Genomic DNA, 17,357 nt, shown 5'->3' with positions numbered 1-17,357 from the left:
GCCCTAATGTTGTCCATCAGTTTAACATTGCAGTCCACTCATATACTGAGTGAACAGAACTCTTAAGGGTTGGTATCTGTAAGACTACCAACAGTCCATTCAACCCAGTACTTTGGTGAATCAGTGATTCAGCATAGCAGTTTCGATGTGTTGTCAAATGTTGCCAATGCTACTAGAGAAATAAACTTGTCAGCCCTCTGGAACTGTGTTGCAGTCATCATCTGCATGTAGCTGGACGTGCTGCTCTGGCTGTCGGGGAGGAATCAATCCCCATAGTGCTTTGAATGACCAGATGACTAAAAAGGTTATAATTTTGGCAATCACAACCAGAACAGCTGGAGTCACTAAGGACCCATCTAAATCAGATGCCACTTGAGCCTAGACCTACACGTTGTCTTTCTCCTCAGAGGCAGTCAGGTAATTGATCCAGGGCCAGTACAGCTGTTTCCAGCCTTGGCTCTTCTCCTCCTCTGTGGTTGCATCATCCATTCCTCCTGATCTTCATCTGACAGCACAGTTGTCACTGTAACTGATGTAGTATGCATTTGTTTAAAATCATTAAACAAGGAGAGTTTAGCCCTGTAGTGATAGCAAAACCTGACTGCACTTGGACTGAAAGGATAAATATCATCAAGGCTTTTATGATGGCCAAAAGTTTTAGTCCCTTCCAACTGAACTGGACTGAGTCTGTTTCCTGTTATTTGGTGTGATTTTTCTTTTTATTAAGGACTTAATATCACGTTCAGTCCATAGTAGAAAACTTCACATTCAAACCAACAAAAAAAAAAATGTTAACTTGAAGATTGCTATTTTTTCACTTGGTAAAAGTTAATGCCACAACTATTGAGTCAAAACAAACTTCAAGAATACTACTTGTTAAACAAAAGTTAATATAGATTTGCAATTATAAGTAAAGAGAATTATTCAATAATACTTATTTCAAATGAAATAGTGCCCATCTTTGTGAATCACACATGTTTAGATTTTGTGAAATCTGATTAAAGCTGGTAATATACTCACTGTCTGAGAGCTCCCACAGCCGTGGAGGAAGATCACTGAAGTACTCGTGGTTCAGTGCAGCGGGAGCTGACAGTCTGTTCTTTGGAAAGCACTGTAGAAGCTTAGAGGCAAGATCTTCAGCATGGGCCACATAATCTAGTCTGAAATGTGAGGGTGTAAAAGGACGTTACATCTATCTGAACAGTACATAATTGCATCACCTAAAACAAGATCAACATTTCACTGAAAATGAAAACGGCAGCTGGAGCTACAAAGCACACAAATAATTAGTTCCAACATGAAAGCATGGCTTCTAGTGAAATGCTGCACAAATTTTATGCATGCATGAGCAAAAGATCTTTTACCAACCAAAAATACTTTAATCAATATAAATTCACTGAAACTCCTCACAGGCATCAATTCTTTTTCTTTACTGTGTTAGGAAAACCTCTAGCCAGGCAGCAGAGGTGGCTAACAATTATGAGGTGGTCCATAAATCAAAACCCTTTTTCTGCCACCCCTACAAATCCGAGAGGGATAGAAGGTGGGAAGGTGAAAGGAAGGCAAGCAGCCAGGGAAAAAAAAGGGACAGTTGGGAATTCCATGGACATTCCTCCTCAGACCAGAAAAGAAGGTGCTGAGGGTGGAAGTGACATTCAAAGGCCTAAATGTTTCCATTGTAACAATGTAGGACATCTTCAGGAAGATTTCTGGATACTAAATGGGAGATCTACTGCAGTAGTAGGAATGCTTAAGGAATCCTCAGGAAAGGTTGCATCAGAAAAGGAAATGGTTGTTAAAAATGTAGCAGTGGCACAGGTGAAACGAGTTCCCTCAGAACCTAAGAGAAAGGGTGATATGATTCAGGATAGCCCAGAGAATTCTCCTTTGATTACTGGCAAAGGAAATCAGGCTATGAGAGGTTTTGGATGTTTTGTCGCAAACGGAGAAGTGTTCCCTTATTCCTTCAACAAAATAAGTAAACGGATCAAAATCTTGAGAGGTACTGGGGCAGATCAATCATTGATAAGGGCTGACGATACGATTCGTGTTCTGGATAGTTTAATAAAGGGAAAAGTATTAATAAGGAGTATTAATGGAAGTTATGAACCTGTTTCTTTGTGTAAAGTCAATTTACAACGTCATTTTGTAAATGGAATTGTTACGGTGGGAATTATTCCACATTGCCTATTGAAGGGGGAGATTTTATTCTGCGTAATGATTTGGCTAATGGAGACAGTAATGTGGCGACAACTGTATTACAACAGGCGGTTGATCATGTTCACCTTAACTAACTCCTGAAAACTACTGTGGCCAAAGATGAGATGCTTACTGCAGATAGCCAGTAATTGAAGGGAAACTTGATTAGTGTAGAAAACCAACATTCATGTATGAAAGAGGAGTTTGCTAATGAGACACGAGAATTGAGAAGAACAATTGAGCATCGGTCACAGAAAGTATAATATAAACTTGTAGAAGTAAAAAAGTAAAGTAAAGCAAAGGTCAATCTTCAGCTAAAACTTGATGAACTTCAAGCATTAGAAGTCGCTTGAACAAGCAAAGGAATCAGAATAATTGGTTGAATGCAGAATTAAAAACCAAGACTAATGAACTGTTAGGACTTCTTCCTGAAAAGAGCAATGAGATTTTTTTTTATTCGTTCATAGGATGTGGGTGTCACTGGCTAGGCCAGCATTTATTACCCATCCCTAATTGCCCTTGTTCAGAGGGCATTTAAGAGCCAACCACATTGCTGTGGGTCTGGAGTCACATGTAGGCCAGACCAGGTAAGGACATCAGTGAACCAGATGGGTTTTTACAACAATCATTAGACTTATAATTCCAGATTTTTATTGAATTCAAATCTACCGTGGCGGGATTCGAACCTGGGTCCCCAGAGAATTACCCTGGGTCTCTGGATTACTAGTCCAGCGACAATACCACTATGCCATCAACTCCCCTAGAGATTCTTGAACTTCGAAGCAAACAGGAGGAAATGAAAGATGTGTGGTATGGAGTGTCACCGTTCTGAAGTTGTTCCTGTGAATAAAAACTTCTTGCCAAATTGTGGTCCACGTAAGAAATGAACTGATCCAAGTAACATTGCTCATGTATCAACCTCAGTAACGGGGAACACAAAAGCAACTGAAGTGCCTGCAGAGTTGGAAATCAAGAATTGTCAACAAAAAGGACTGAAAGTGCAAAATGACCCTTCCAGGTCAATGACCAGAGACACTGGTTTACAGGTGCTTGCCAATGTTAACACACAAAGTACAGCAGCTGGAATCCAAGCAAGTGAGCATGTTGCAAAAGACCTGCCGAGGAGTGGAATGATATAGTTTGTAACTTATGCAAGCGAGTTGAAGGGTTAGAACGAACTATGAAACTCCAGAGGGAGAAAGTGATTGACATTGCTCGAAAGAGAAGTGGAAAAGACCTGTTTGAAATGGGATTGGGAGAAACAACAAGATCACAAAAAGTCCAAAGATCAAACCAAGCAGGAGCATGAAGCCCTTTTGTGTGAACATAAAAAGCCTCTCAACAACATCCTCGAAACGACTAAAAGAGATTTTGATCAAAGAAAAAATGAGATGTTGACTCACAAAAATACCACTTTGACTTTGCTAAATCAAAATGAGAATTTACCACATTTGAGTTAGGAAAATGAACTTGAGGATGAAAGTATGCCTACAGGTAACGAAGAGGATGATTGGGCCGTGGACTTAAATGAAACATTCTTTGCTGAGTTAAAAAGTGGGAATAAGAGGAAAAATAAATGCAAGGGTTGAGTTATGATAATGTTATTGTGTACAAATTCTGCTAATGTTGTTACAATTATTGACTTTGTTTTGCTTAAATCTTTGCAATTGTACAATAACATGTATAGTTGCGAGAAGCCAGAAGGTCCGAGGAAGCAGCCAGAAGGTTGGTGAATCCTTTCTACAGGCCTATGAAGCAGTGGTGTTCTGCTGACACAGTCAAGTCTCAGAGAGTGTGTGGAAGGGGAAGCTTGAATGCACATGGCAATCTAGGGGAGGAGAACATCAGAGAGAGCGATTGGAGCCTGGAGGTGGATTCTTGTTCAAGATGTCAGAGAGAAAGCATCATTTGGGAGAAGATTCCAAGGCGAGTTCTTTGAGAGTGGAGATTGGAAACCCTTGTGTGAAAGACAACAGTTTCTGTGAGACCAGTTGGCTCACAGTATGACTAACGTCTGGGGGGAGTTGATGAGAAATCCATAGCATCTGCTTTGGGTGGCATCTGTCACTTGATCTTGGAGTATGGTGTGTCCCACCATAGGTTGCCTATTTGTTTACATGGACTGTATACTTATTGTGAACATTAGAGTATAAGAATTTTTGTAACTTGTGTTGTTCTTATGAATCTGTAGAGGTATGGTTGCGGGTGAAGAAGTAGTGTAATATAGTTAATCTTTTATAAAGATAAAATACTGCCGATGCTGGAAATCTGAAACAAAAACAAAAAATGCTGGAAAAACTCAGCCGGTCTGACAGCATCTGTGGAGAGAAAGACAGAGTTAACATTTTGAGTCCGCATGACTCTTCTTCCGAGCTAAAGGGAAGTAGAAATGTGGTGAAATATATACTGATTAAGAGGGATGGAACCGGTGAAGATGGATAGAAGGTCAGCGATAGGTGGAGGCAAAGGAGAGATTACAGCTTGCAGGCTCTCTGTTGTTGGAGGCAAGTCAGCAAAGCCACAATCAAAAATGAAATAGAACAGCTTCTTCATCTAACCTGTAGAGCTAAGTGTCCCAAACCAACCGCTAAACTGGCAAAGTCAATTCTACTGGAGTCACCCAACTTAATGGCCACAACATTTCACCAACTACACCTCACAGACAAGCCAAAGATTGATTTGTATCTCTTTTATAAATTTTATTTTGAACTTAACTTCTCATTTCTGATTTGTGTGTATGGGTGTTATGGTTTTATTTTTTTTTTCTCAGGCTTTAGTAACTAATAAGCTTACTCTTTGACTCAAGAGAACCTGGTAAAATTGGCTCCTTCTAAAACGTAAATACATTTGGAACTTGGAAAAAGTATCCATGGGGATACTTAAAAGTAACCTTGTTGCAACCAACTGAGGGGGTTGAATAAAGGATGGGAGCCAGCTCAGTCCTCTTCATTCGGGAGCAAAACAAAATTATCTGTGACATCTTTTGATTATCTGCTCCTATCACTGCTTGCTTGTCCCTACAACCACCCCCCACAACTTCTCTTCCCCCACCCCACCACCCCCCACCCCCGCAACCTTAAACCAGCTTATATTTCACCCCTCTCCTAACTTTACTCAGTTCTGCCGAAGGGTCATGAGGACTTGAAACGTCAACTCTTTTCTTCTCCGCCGATGCCAGACCTGCTGAGTTTTTCCTGGTAATTCTGTTTTTGTTTTTAACAAAATTGGGGTCCAGTTCAGGAAGTTCACAAATTGGGGGTCTCTTGCCCGGGGTCATAACAAATCGGGAGTCTCTGGCCCAGGGTCATTACAAATTGGAGGCCTCTCGACCGGGGGCCAGTCGTAAACAGAGTCTTTGAATATTTTTAAGGCAGAGGTAGATGGATTCTCGATAAGCAAGTGATGAAATGTTATCAGGGATAGGTGGGAATGTGGAGTTGAGGTTGCAATCAGATTGGCCATGATCTTATTGAATGGTGGAGCAGGTTCGAAGGGCCAAGTGGCCTACTCCTGCTCCTAATTCGAATGTGCGTATGTGAATTGGCCTAGAGGCATTTCCAGGAACATTAAACATAAAATGCTTACAAGTATGAAAACATGAAGACAATTTAGAATTAATCTTAATAATCCACATATATTTTAAACCAGGTTTTCAACCAGGAGGGATGGGAGAAAGCTCTAATGGCAAATACAGTTCCATTTTTATTCTTACACCAAGAAATAATCTACATCATAATTCTGGAGAAAGAATAAAGGACAGTTAGAAGAATGAAAGTATTGCACATGACAGTTTTTCTCAGTGAGAAACGCATCCTCATGAAACAGTAGAATTCTGATTATCCAGAATTTCCCACATTTCCCTTTGCCAATAGCAAGCTGCTTGCTGTATCTACTTCCATTTGTGTTTACATACTCCATAATCTCCCCAAATCTATTATAAAATCTGTTCATGTGTCCCAAATTGTGGGAATGTGTTTTCTCCTACATGTAAAGAACCTTTGTCGCAGACTGTTAGAATTTTATCTGTGGCTAGTTTAAAAAATAACCACATCCAAAAATTTGCACATCTTCAACTAGCAACTTAACGGCAAAGCATCTCCAACTGACAGCTCTGGCATCAAAGCTCTAGAACTGACCAACTGTGTCACTTAACACCGTTTCCTTGTAGCTTTCACCTTTATACCCCCTATTTATTCTAAATTTAATCTTGTCACAATTGCATTAATTGTAAAGCTGTCTAATGCAATATGCCAGTGAGAGGTATTGTCCATTTCCACAATTGCAGTACTTTGTTGGCTGTAAGGTAGTACATTCAGAGATGATACATCCTAAATTTAGCTCAAGGCTTTCATGCTTTATGTCATGTGAATCAAAGAAGCCACAGTACATTTAACTATCACACATCTGCCTCAAACATTTAAAATTACAGTGCATTCAATCAGTGTGGAGATATCAAGTTATCCCCATCCCATTATGGAATAAAACTCTCACAAAGTATCCTAAAAGCTCAATCTGGTTGAAATAAAAGGCTACAATATTTGACAACATTGTTTTCTGTTTTCACAATGGTGCTCAATATTTATATGCTATCCTGTCCCACCCACACAAGGGACCATCTCATGCCACCTTTTATTGGTCAAGGTCACTTTAACCAGTACTTATCCATTTAGTAGCTTTCTGGAATTTACCTGTTTATATTGTACCAGCAATATAAACCAATCTAGCCACTTTAAAGTTGTGACTACGACTTTCATTTCCAGACTATAGGCTTTCCCCAACAGCTAGGTATGGTTGTAGAAGCAGTTAATGCATTGCTGGCCTGCAGAGGCAGCAAAGAATTTAATTCACTGCGTAAGCTCAAGTATTACTGGTGGTGGAATGAAAAAACATCTCAGGTCATCTTGATTACAACATCATTGTCACAGACTAACCAATGAAATTTCCCTCAATTCTGTAATGCCCCTATTCAAGAAAAGGGGGAGACAAAAAACAGAATACTATAGACCAGTTCACCTAACATCTGACATGGGGAAAATTCTAGAATCAATAATTAAGGTAAAAATTAATAGCAGAGCATGTAGAAAGTCTTAATTTAATCAAAGTCAACATGGTTTTGTGAAAGAGAAATAGTATTTGACTAATTTATTCGCGTTCACTGAGAACAGCACCCAACAATTACCCTTTGTTTCTTGCCACTGAGCCAATTTTGTATCCAGCTTGCTACATTCCCCAGGATCCCATGGGCTTTTATTTTTATAACAGTCTTTAACCAGGCATCCAATCCACACTGGGTACAGGTGTGGTGCTGGAGGATTGGAAGACTGCTAATGATGTACCTCTGTTTAAAAAGGGAGCGAGGGATAGACCGAATAACTACAGGCTAATCAGTCTAACCTCAGTAGTGGACAAATTATTGGAATCAATTCTGAGGGACAGGATAAACTGTCACTTAGAAAGGCATAGATTAATCAAGGACAATTAGCATGGATTTGTTCAGGGAAGATAACATCTGACTAACTTGACTGAATTTTTTGAGAAAGTAACAAAGAGGATTGATGAGGGCAATGCAGCTGATGTGGTCTACATGGATTTTAGCAACGCTTTTGACAAGATCCCACATGGTAGACTAGTTGAAAACATAATAGCCCTTGGGCTCCAGCAGAACGTAGCAAGCTGGATACAAAATTGGCTCAGTGGCAGGAAAAAAAGGGTAATTGCTGATGGGTGTTTTGAGACTGGAAGGCTGTTTCCAGTGGGATTCCGCAGGGCTCAGTATTAGGTCCCTTGATTTTTGTGGTGTATATTAACAATTTGGAATAAATGTAGGGGAAATGATCAAGAAGTTTGCAGGCAACACAAACATGGACCAAGTGGTTGGTAGTGAGGAGGATAGCTGTAGACTTCAGGAAGATATCAATGGACTGGTCAGGTGGGCAGAAAAGTGGCAAATGGAACTCAAACTAGAGAAGTGTGAGGTGATGCATATGGGGAGGTCAAAAAAAGCAAAGGAATACACAATTAATGGAAGAGTACTAAGAGGAAGTGAAGGACCTCAGAGTGAATGTCCACAGATTCCTGAAGGTAGCAGGACTGGTCGATAAGGTGGTTAAAAAGGCACATGGCATCCTTTCCTTTATTAGCCAAGGTATAGAGTATAAGAGCAGAGCGGTTACGCTGGAACTGTATAAATCATTAGTTAGGCCAAAACTCGAATACTGTGTACAGTTCTGGTCATCTCATTACAGAAAAGATGTAATTGCACTACAGAGGGTAAAGAGGCGATTTACGAGGCTGTTGCTAGGACTGAAAAATTGCAGCTATGAGGAAACATTGGAGTGGCTAGGGTTGTTCTCCTTGGAACAGAGGATGCTGAGGGGAGATTTGATTCAGGTGTACAAGGTTGTGGCGGGCCTGGGTAGAGTGGATGAGAAGGGCTGGTTTATCTTAGCAAAGAGGTCAGTGGCTAAGGGCCATAGATTTAAAGTGATTGGTAGAAAGATTAGGAGGGCGATGAGGAAATCTTCTTTCACCCAGGGGGTAGTAGGGGTCTGAAACTCACTGCCTGTAAGGATAGTAGGAGAAAAAAACCTTCAACTCATTTAAAAGGTGTCCAGATATACACCTCAAGTGCTGTAACCTGAAGGGCTATGGACCAAATGCTGGAAAGGCTAGCACAAATACAATGGGCCAAGTGGTTTCCTTTGTGCCGTAAACTTTTTATGATTCTATGATAAGTAACAAGCAATGTGGATAAAGGGGAACCTGTGGATGTGGTGTATTTGGATTTCCAAAAAGGAAAGGTGCCATATAAAAAGTTACTATGGAAAATAAGAGCTCATGGTGTTGGAGATAATATATCAGCATGGCTAACCAAAAGGCAATAGAGGGCAGAATTTTACACATGGTGAGCCAGCTGCGTGCACAGAAGTGGAAGTAATTTCTGCTCCCACTCAGTTAGGGAGGCCTGAAGCAATCATCCACTGGCTGGCCAATTAAGGGCTGTCCAGTGGGAAACTCAACGAATGAGTGTTTGACAGCAGGCTTGGAAAGGGCAATTGGAGTGGGCTTAGGGGTGGGTGGGAGAAGCTCCTGACCAGGGGTGAGGTGGGGGTGGTGGTGGTTTAAAGGCACGCCGGCAGTCTGAGTCTCCAATGGGAGGATGAGAGGGCGGTTTGAATTGGTGCTGCTGAGAGGCGGTTTTGAGTTGGAGCTGCTAAGAGGGTGGGGAGTGGTTTGTGAATCGCCACTGAGGGTTTTGGGGGGGGGGGGGGGGGGGGGGGGGGTGGTCAACGACCCACTGGGAGGCAAGCAGTGGAGGTCAGCTGATTAGTAAGGCACCTATGTGGTCCTGTCAGCCCCATTACACCTGAGTGTCTGTCATCCACGGTGGCTGAGGACAGAAGACCATACAGTGCAAAGGCTTGGAGTGAGCAAGCCACTACCTTCAATGACCTGAAATGGTGAAGGAATGTGCAAAGATGGCACCACAGTTTAAGGATGATTCCCTGAGAATCCTCCTCCAGGCTGTCAGCAAATGGCAGGAGGTTCTCCTCACACAGGATAGCATGAGGAGACCTCCCCGCCTGATGAAGAAAGCCTGGATGGAGGTGGCAGAGGTGATCAGTACCCATGGAGTTGTGCATAGGATCTGGCTGCAATGTAGGGAAAGGACAAAATTACCTTCTGTATTCTGCAAGGATGAGTGATAAGCCACACTGACAACGCAGTCACAATAATATGAGGGTGTGTGCATGTGGGACGCATAGTAGCAGTCCATCAAGGCGGCGTATGTAAGATCTCCGATCACCCTCAATGCTAACTGAAGGTTCTGCACCCTACAAAGGCTCTGGGGGGCTAGGGTGCAAAAGCTGGGAGGTACACCTGCAAAGGGGCACATGCATTGATGTGCAGTGCATACGGACCTGAGTTAAAGGTCCTTACCATGAGGGGTTGAGCCAACCAGAATTGAAACTCATCAAGCTCCCATTATTTATGCAGGAGAAGAGGGCCCACAATGCATAAGAGAGGTCGATGACAAGTAGGGGAGTGCTGAAGATGGCAGTGCTCATCGAGATGGAGGAGGACACTCCAGATCTGACAAGGCAACAGGGGGCCAGATCGGTTGGCAGAGGAGAGGCTGGAATCACTTCAGGGGGCTCTTCGCTCGATGCTTATGAGTGGACAGTGGACTACCTTGTTTAGATAAGGGCTGCAATGCAATGACATGTCAGCGAGGAAAATCAGAGGCCCTTGTATCAAACGTGTGTGAAGGCAAGCCCTTGGAATGTGTTATTTGGGTGTTATGCAGGGCTGGCAGAGGTTTTTTTTTATTCATTCCCAGGATGTGGGCTTCGCTGGCTGGATCAGCATTTATTGCCCATCCCTAGTTGCCCTATGGAGCCTCCTCTATGGTGTCTGGGTGAGGCCTGTGAAGCCTTAACGGAATCACCTCATGATCAGGGCCTCCCTAGTCTCCCTTACACCTAGAGTTGGCTGACCATTATGTTGTTTCACCTCACCATGGTGCTCCACCCTGTCGTCCACAGAATCAGTGATGGATTCTTCATCTAATACTGCCTGACATTCCTCCATGTTCTTATCCTCAATGTCTGCCCCCTTTGAGAGAGCCAGATTGTGCAGATTGCAGCAAATGGCAATGACTTATGACACTCAATCTGGACTCGGTCTTGCAAAGTTCCTGTAGAATGGTCAAGGCAACAGACCCCAATTTTCAGAAGACCCATGCCGCCCTTGTGGAGGCATGGCTAGCATTAAACTTCTCTCCTTTAAGAGTGTGAGGATGCCTGATGGACATTATGAGCCACGTCTTTAATGGATAGCCCTTGTCTCCAACCAACCATCCTGGATCGCAGGGGATTGAGAAGCTGCGGCACCTAGGAGTGCCTTAGGATAACAACATCTTGACAACTCCCAGGATTCCACATGCATACCTGCAGGATCCACTGATGGGGATCACATACAATCTGGATGTTGAGAGGGTGATAGCCTTTTCAATTCACAAACACCCCTACCTAGCTTGCAGACCCCTTTGCATTTTTGGAAATCCCACAATTTCCCCAAAGCCTCTCACTCTGTCAGCCTGGCTCTCTTTGTCAATGGTGAACTCGATGACTGTCTCCACCATCCAGAACAAAGAGCTCCATAACCAAATTCATGCAGTGGTAGACTGAGTATTGAGAAATTCCACAAAGATCCCCCACCAATCCTTGAAAGGACCCCTTATGCGGACAAATTCAGGGCAACTATCATTTTCAGTGCTACAGGCATTGCGTGGCCAAAGTAGTTTGAACTGCTCTGCTTGTAATCATGTCACAGATGGAAGTCACTGCCTCCCTTGAAAGGCATAGCCTTCTGGAACACTAGTACTCATTTCCAAGTATTCTGAGTGCTGCCTGCACATTCTATAACAGGGTACTGTGGTCTCCGTTGGTAGCTTTTCCATGCCCTTCAGCTCCTTCATTATCTCCCTGACATGTTGATGATAGGCTGCTTGCTGCTGTCCCTGGCAGCAGCCCTCCTCTCCTTCCTTCTGTATCACTCCTCCTCAATGGAGCAGCCTTGACCCGAGTAGAGAATTCCCATGGCATCCTCAGGGTTGATCTGCAGCAGCCTGCCTTGAGAAGACCTCACTCTGACTGAAGCCCCTGTTAACACTGAGCCTCTAAAAGATGACTACATCAATGCCACCGGACCAAGGAATTACACAAGCTCAGCAAAAAACTTCCTTACTGCTTTCGCCTGCAGATTCAGCTGCAGCCTCCTCACTCCTTGCTGTTCTCTTCTGCTGCGGCCTTTTATCCCACCCTGGAAGTTGCCACCATACTGCTGCAATTCCCACTTGTCCACGCACCCACTGTTAAATCACACAGGCTAGGTAAAATTTGGGGGAATTGGCTCTTTAGTTGTTTTAATAATCTCATAATTGGCCATAAGGGGGGTGCGGGGGGAGGGGGCAGGCTTCCAAATTTTGAGCCCATCCGCCTTCCATATCATTGGATTCGGGCATGCTTTACTGTGTGTCAGGAGGGACTTCTAACTGTGAAATTCTGCCCAGTGGGTCATTTTCAGGTTGGCAAGCTGTAACTAGTGGGGTGCCACAGGGATCAGTGCTGGGACCTCAATTATTTACGAGGAGGAGAAGAAGTAAGGAAGACGATGGTCACTCTGCCCCCGCCTCCCGATTCTGTGCACCCTGCCTCCTAACTGGCTCCCAGGCTGGGGTGGGGAAAAAATTAAATTCCTCCCATAAATGGAGCTTCTGTCATACTTTCAGTAAAGTAAGACAGAGCGGTAGCAGCTCCCAGGAATTTCCTAGCCTATATTGTGTAGATAATGATAATGATCAGAGAACATTTTACAAGTATTGTTATATTGTTTATGGTTACAAAAGAAAGCAACTATGTACATAATGCCTACCACATTTCAGCAGCAGGCTCTAATGAGAGCTGCTGTTGTCCTCACCTCTTAAGTATTTTCTCAGGTTGTGCGATATTTCATTGTTGGTGTTTGGCATTTCTGTTTATTACTGTTCAAAAGTTTGCAAATTTTTAAAATTGTTTATTCTTTTGAGACACTCTGCTGTTGTGTACACTCTTAAACAAATTTAAATAGTTTTGCAATTCTGGACCATCCTTTTCAAAATCTCTGCCATTGTGAGCTTGATTGAATGCTTGTTTTTCACAGGCTTGTGTTGCAAGGGTGAAAAGTTCCATTTCAGAGATTTGGAAGTTTACTTAAGCCCACAATTTCCCTTTAACCAAACCAGTGTCATATTGCACCATGTACAAAGAACAAGTTGTTTGCTTTGACTACATCAGTAGACCTAGAAATCAGATCAGATACTACAGGAGTGCGCAGAACACAAGGCATGCCCCAAGCAGTAGTGCAGTGGTCACAAAGCGGATGAAGATTGTCCAGTGGGGATGCTGGCTGGAGCAACCGAGCATCCTGGAAGGACAGAGACCACCAGGAGGGAGCGAGTGAGCAGTGGCTGTTAGTGCTCCGTCACTTTACTATGGGATCCAAAGCAACAATTCTACTTCTTTAGGCCCCAACTCAGGTAAGTTAGTTTTAAAAACAAGCTCTTACCTTTTTGGTAGCAGCCTTCAATGGTCCACTGGTCTGACTGCTCTGCACCTGAGAAGACTGACTGCAGCATCCACAATGGGCCTAACACCTATTTCAGGCAGGATACTAGATGATAGCAGGACACCCTAACCAATATCACCGATATTGTGTATAACTGGCACAGAATGAGCATGAACTCAATATTAGCTCCTTCCATGCCCATTTTTCACCTAAATAATGGGCCCAGTGCAATCCAATTTCTCACCCATAGTCTCAAAATTTCCCCAGTCCATCATTATCAAGGAGATCATAATAAAATACTTGTTACAAAAAAAGGTATGGGGTTTGAAGAGCACTTTTTTTTTGCTTTTCTATTCATGGGATGTGAGCATCGTTGGCAAGGCCAGCATTTATTGCCCAATCCAAACTGCCCTTCAGAAATGGCATACATTCTCACTTTGCAGTGAAATGACAGGACTTCCCTGTTCTGTTTTGCGAAAGTGTTCATGCCCCTTAGATTTACCCAGCGTTAGTGAGACAAAACTTTGTTTGAAAAATAGAGTGCTAAACTCTCGAAAAGGAAAGTTTATGCTTCAAAGCAGGGAGTAGATTTTTGAGCAGAATGAGCTAAAAGGGAGTAAAACATCCTGGTTTAGGAAGTTACAGCTACTCAAGAGTGCATATCCCAGCAATCAAAAATTGGAAGAATACACGTGGAAATGATAGCAAAAGCTTGAGTGTCATTTTAAATCTGGTGCCAAAGACCAGATGTGTTTAAACTTATGCCAGAGGATTGAATGCTTCAAATCTAGGAAAATTTGCTATATAAAACCACTCGACAGCAATAAATATAAGTACTTTTAATTTTAGGGTACATTACAACAGCAAAGTAACAGTGCAAGTCCAGATGCAAACCCTGCAACTTCTCTGGATGGGAGTGGAGGATCAGATTCTGGGAGAAGTAGCCTCACACAGCATGGGTTAATCACCACATGGAGTCCAACTTGTGCAGCCAAACCGAGATTAGCGAGTACTCGGGTGGTCTGGTTAAATGTGCCAAGAGTTTACTTAAAATGTATTTACAGCAGACACTCTGCTCATGCTCTCAAACCCTTTCCCTTAAAACTATGTTGACTTCTTCTAATCATGCTATTTTTTTTAAGTTCACTGTTAAGACTTCCTTAATAATAAATTATAATTCTCAAAACTTTTAAAATTTAACAGCTAGGAGCAGAGCTCTGCACATGCACGTTAACACGCTTGTGGAACACTCTGCTGGATCTGACGCTCTGAATCACAGCTAGGCAGTACAAACAAGATACTAGCACTTGTGAATTGATACTATTGATAGTGAACAGAGATTGATAGTTTTATTCCTAAATTATCCATTAGAGTGAATTAGAAAAAGAGGGTGATTTAAGGATACGTTTTGCCGAACAATAAAGCAGTAATCCAATTAACTGCAGATATCTTAAAACACAAATGAATTGTGGGCATACATTTATTAACAGGTGTTACAAGTTTCGGGTTTGCTTTAGATATTAATGTTCAGCGATCCAGGTTATCGTCATAAGATGACTCCTTGTCTCTTATATTAGTCTGCACTGCTCAATATCTAATTGCACAATAATGTAAATTGACAAGCGGGTGTAACAATGGACCCCTTGTTGTATCAACTAGTTATTGCGCCTTTCACGTATTCCCACATACATGTTCCTCCAATTTTGTGTAGGTGGACTGATTATACTTTAATGAGACATGCCTCTGCACAAGTTCACAAACTAGTCTATTCTGCAATTATTAATTGGACAGGGAAACATTTGCACTAAAGAAAGGTTTCAAAATGTATCTCTCCTGCTATCAAATGAAATAAATAGAGCATATTGAATATCTTAGCTTTCTTTGGGGGAAGTTCTTATCCTGAAATATGATCAGCTAGGTGGGCTTTCTTTCTAAGGGAGGTTTGTCTACCTCATTTGGCAATTATTGGAATTATTATTGGAACTAGCCTGAAACATTTGCTTCACTCTTCCTTTGTCCTCTGTGTTCCCAGAAAACAAGGGGAGGCATCATCCCCAATCCCTCCTCTGTCCAGGATTTGGTCAGTAGAGCTCCCAGTTAAATTATCTATTCTCCCTCAGCTCTACAGGCAGAGACCTGGCCATGTCATCAGATGCTACGTATAAATGGAAGAGTTTCATCCAGCCTCAAGTATGAATGCGTACTAGAATGCATACTAGAAATAGAGGGTAATCTAGGGGCTAATGAAAGTGAGGAATTAACATAAGCAAAGAAAAGGTATTGGAGAAACTTAAGGAAGTAAAATCCAACAAATCCCTGGGACCTGATGGTCTACACCGTAGGGTTCTAAAAGAGATAGCTGCAGAGATAGTGGATGTGCTAGCTCTGATTTTCCATAGATTAGGGATTCGCCCTATCAGATTGGAAGTTGGAATGAAAAAACTATACTGCCTTTCAAGAAAGGAGGGAGAGAAAAAGCGGGTAACCAAAGGCCTGTTAGCCTAACATCACTCATTGGGAAAAAGCTGGAAATCTATTATTAAGAAAATCTTAATGCAGTTAGGGAAACCTTGTTTGATACATTCTCAAAGAACTTGAATAAATTTAACTAGTAGGGTAGATAAAGGAGTACAAGTAGATGTAGTAAGCCTGGATTTCCAAAAGGAATACGATAAGGTCACACACAAAAGGTTAATAGGCAAGATAAGGGCTCATGGAGTTGGGGGTAAGATACTGGATAGAGTATTGCTTAATGGACAGAAGGCATTAACAGGGCTTTTTCAAGTTGGCAGGTAGTGAATAGTGGAGTGCCGCAAGGATCAGTGCTTGGGCCTCAATTATTTACAATCTATATTGATGACTTAGATGAAAAGACAGAGGCCGGAATTTTATGGCCCCGTTGGGGTGGGGACAGGACCGTAAAATGCAGTGAACTATTCTTAGATCCATTGGCTCCAGCCAGAACGTAAAAGTATGCTGCCGTAAAATTACGCCCAGAGAGTCATGTATCTAAGTTTGCTGATGATACATAGTGGAAAGATAAATTGTGGAGAGGACAGAGAGGCTGCAAAGAGATACAGAGAGGTTAAGTGAGTGGGAAACAAGATGGCACATGGAATATAATGTAGGGAAGTGTGAAGTTATTCACGTTGGTTGTTAGAATAGAAAAGCAACATTTTTTTGAAAGGTGTGAAACTCGAAAATGTTGTCACGATGATGGGAAATTGTGACTGAGTGACATCTACCTATAACTTTACCAGCTAACTAAAAACATATTGAACTGTTTAAAGAGATCATTTATTTTAAAAGAAATACAAGAAGACACAGATGGCTGCCACAAGTCACCTAATGTCTGGAACTATAAGTGGACCACTTCTGAATAGTTACTATATGGATTGTACTGCAGTCATGCCCTGACATGTTGTTTATGGAATTTCACACCTGGAGGGGGTGTCAAGGTCCACTACAAAAAAGGACTATTGAAAGGAAGAAGATAATAAAAATTCAAAGTGTTAGACTTTAATGAACTGTAATCCTATCAAGGCAATGGGTAACTGCTGGTCAGCCACGATATACAACTAATAGACACTCAAACCCTCTGTGGAGGATCTTGAAATATGTCAAAATTTTCTGAGATGAAACATCAAAATATGATTACTTGTTCTACAACAACTACAGTAGACATGGTAATCAAATTCCCTTGGAATATAGAGCGATCAGGACCTCAGAAACTAGCAGAAGCAGAGGAATATGGAGAAGCTGCTAATGGAGCAATAAATATTTTTTCTTTCTCTCTCAAGCCCTATCTCTACAGTCTAAAAATGCAGCACAAGAAATAGTGAATGTCCATTGGAAAGACATCTGAGAGATTTTGGTAAAAAGACTTCAGCAGAAAACAGACTTAAGAGATATGTCTCTCTCACTGGGAATAAGCGCAGTACCCAGTTCATGAAATCAGCGTACCCAAGATCTACCAACAAACCAAGATCTTACAAGAATTGGAACAGCTTCTACATTTACCTGCTCTAAGGAACCAAGATAACTTCAAT

The 17,357-nt window shown here is 42.0% G+C and overlaps 1 protein-coding gene across 7 annotated transcripts in view; it reads right to left on the bottom strand.

The window, feature by feature from the left end:
* The window catches only part of cdk14 (cyclin dependent kinase 14), a 726,725-nt gene that overhangs the window by 183,851 nt on the left and 525,517 nt on the right, over positions 1 to 17,357 (bottom strand). For all 7 annotated transcript variants that reach the window (XM_078538467.1, XM_078538468.1, XM_078538469.1 and 4 more), the window contains one exon: positions 1,021 to 1,160. In XM_078538467.1, the coding sequence (XP_078394593.1) occupies positions 1,021 to 1,160 (140 nt within the window). The remainder of the gene's footprint in view (positions 1 to 1,020; positions 1,161 to 17,357) is intronic.

Source organism: Cetorhinus maximus, chromosome 3, assembly GCF_964194155.1.
Source record: "Cetorhinus maximus chromosome 3, sCetMax3.hap1.1, whole genome shotgun sequence".
Classification (NCBI taxonomy): Eukaryota; Metazoa; Chordata; class Chondrichthyes; order Lamniformes; family Cetorhinidae; genus Cetorhinus; species Cetorhinus maximus.
The sequence above is the reverse complement of the archived record's forward strand: the minus strand, read 5'-3'. Positions and strand labels throughout refer to the sequence as shown.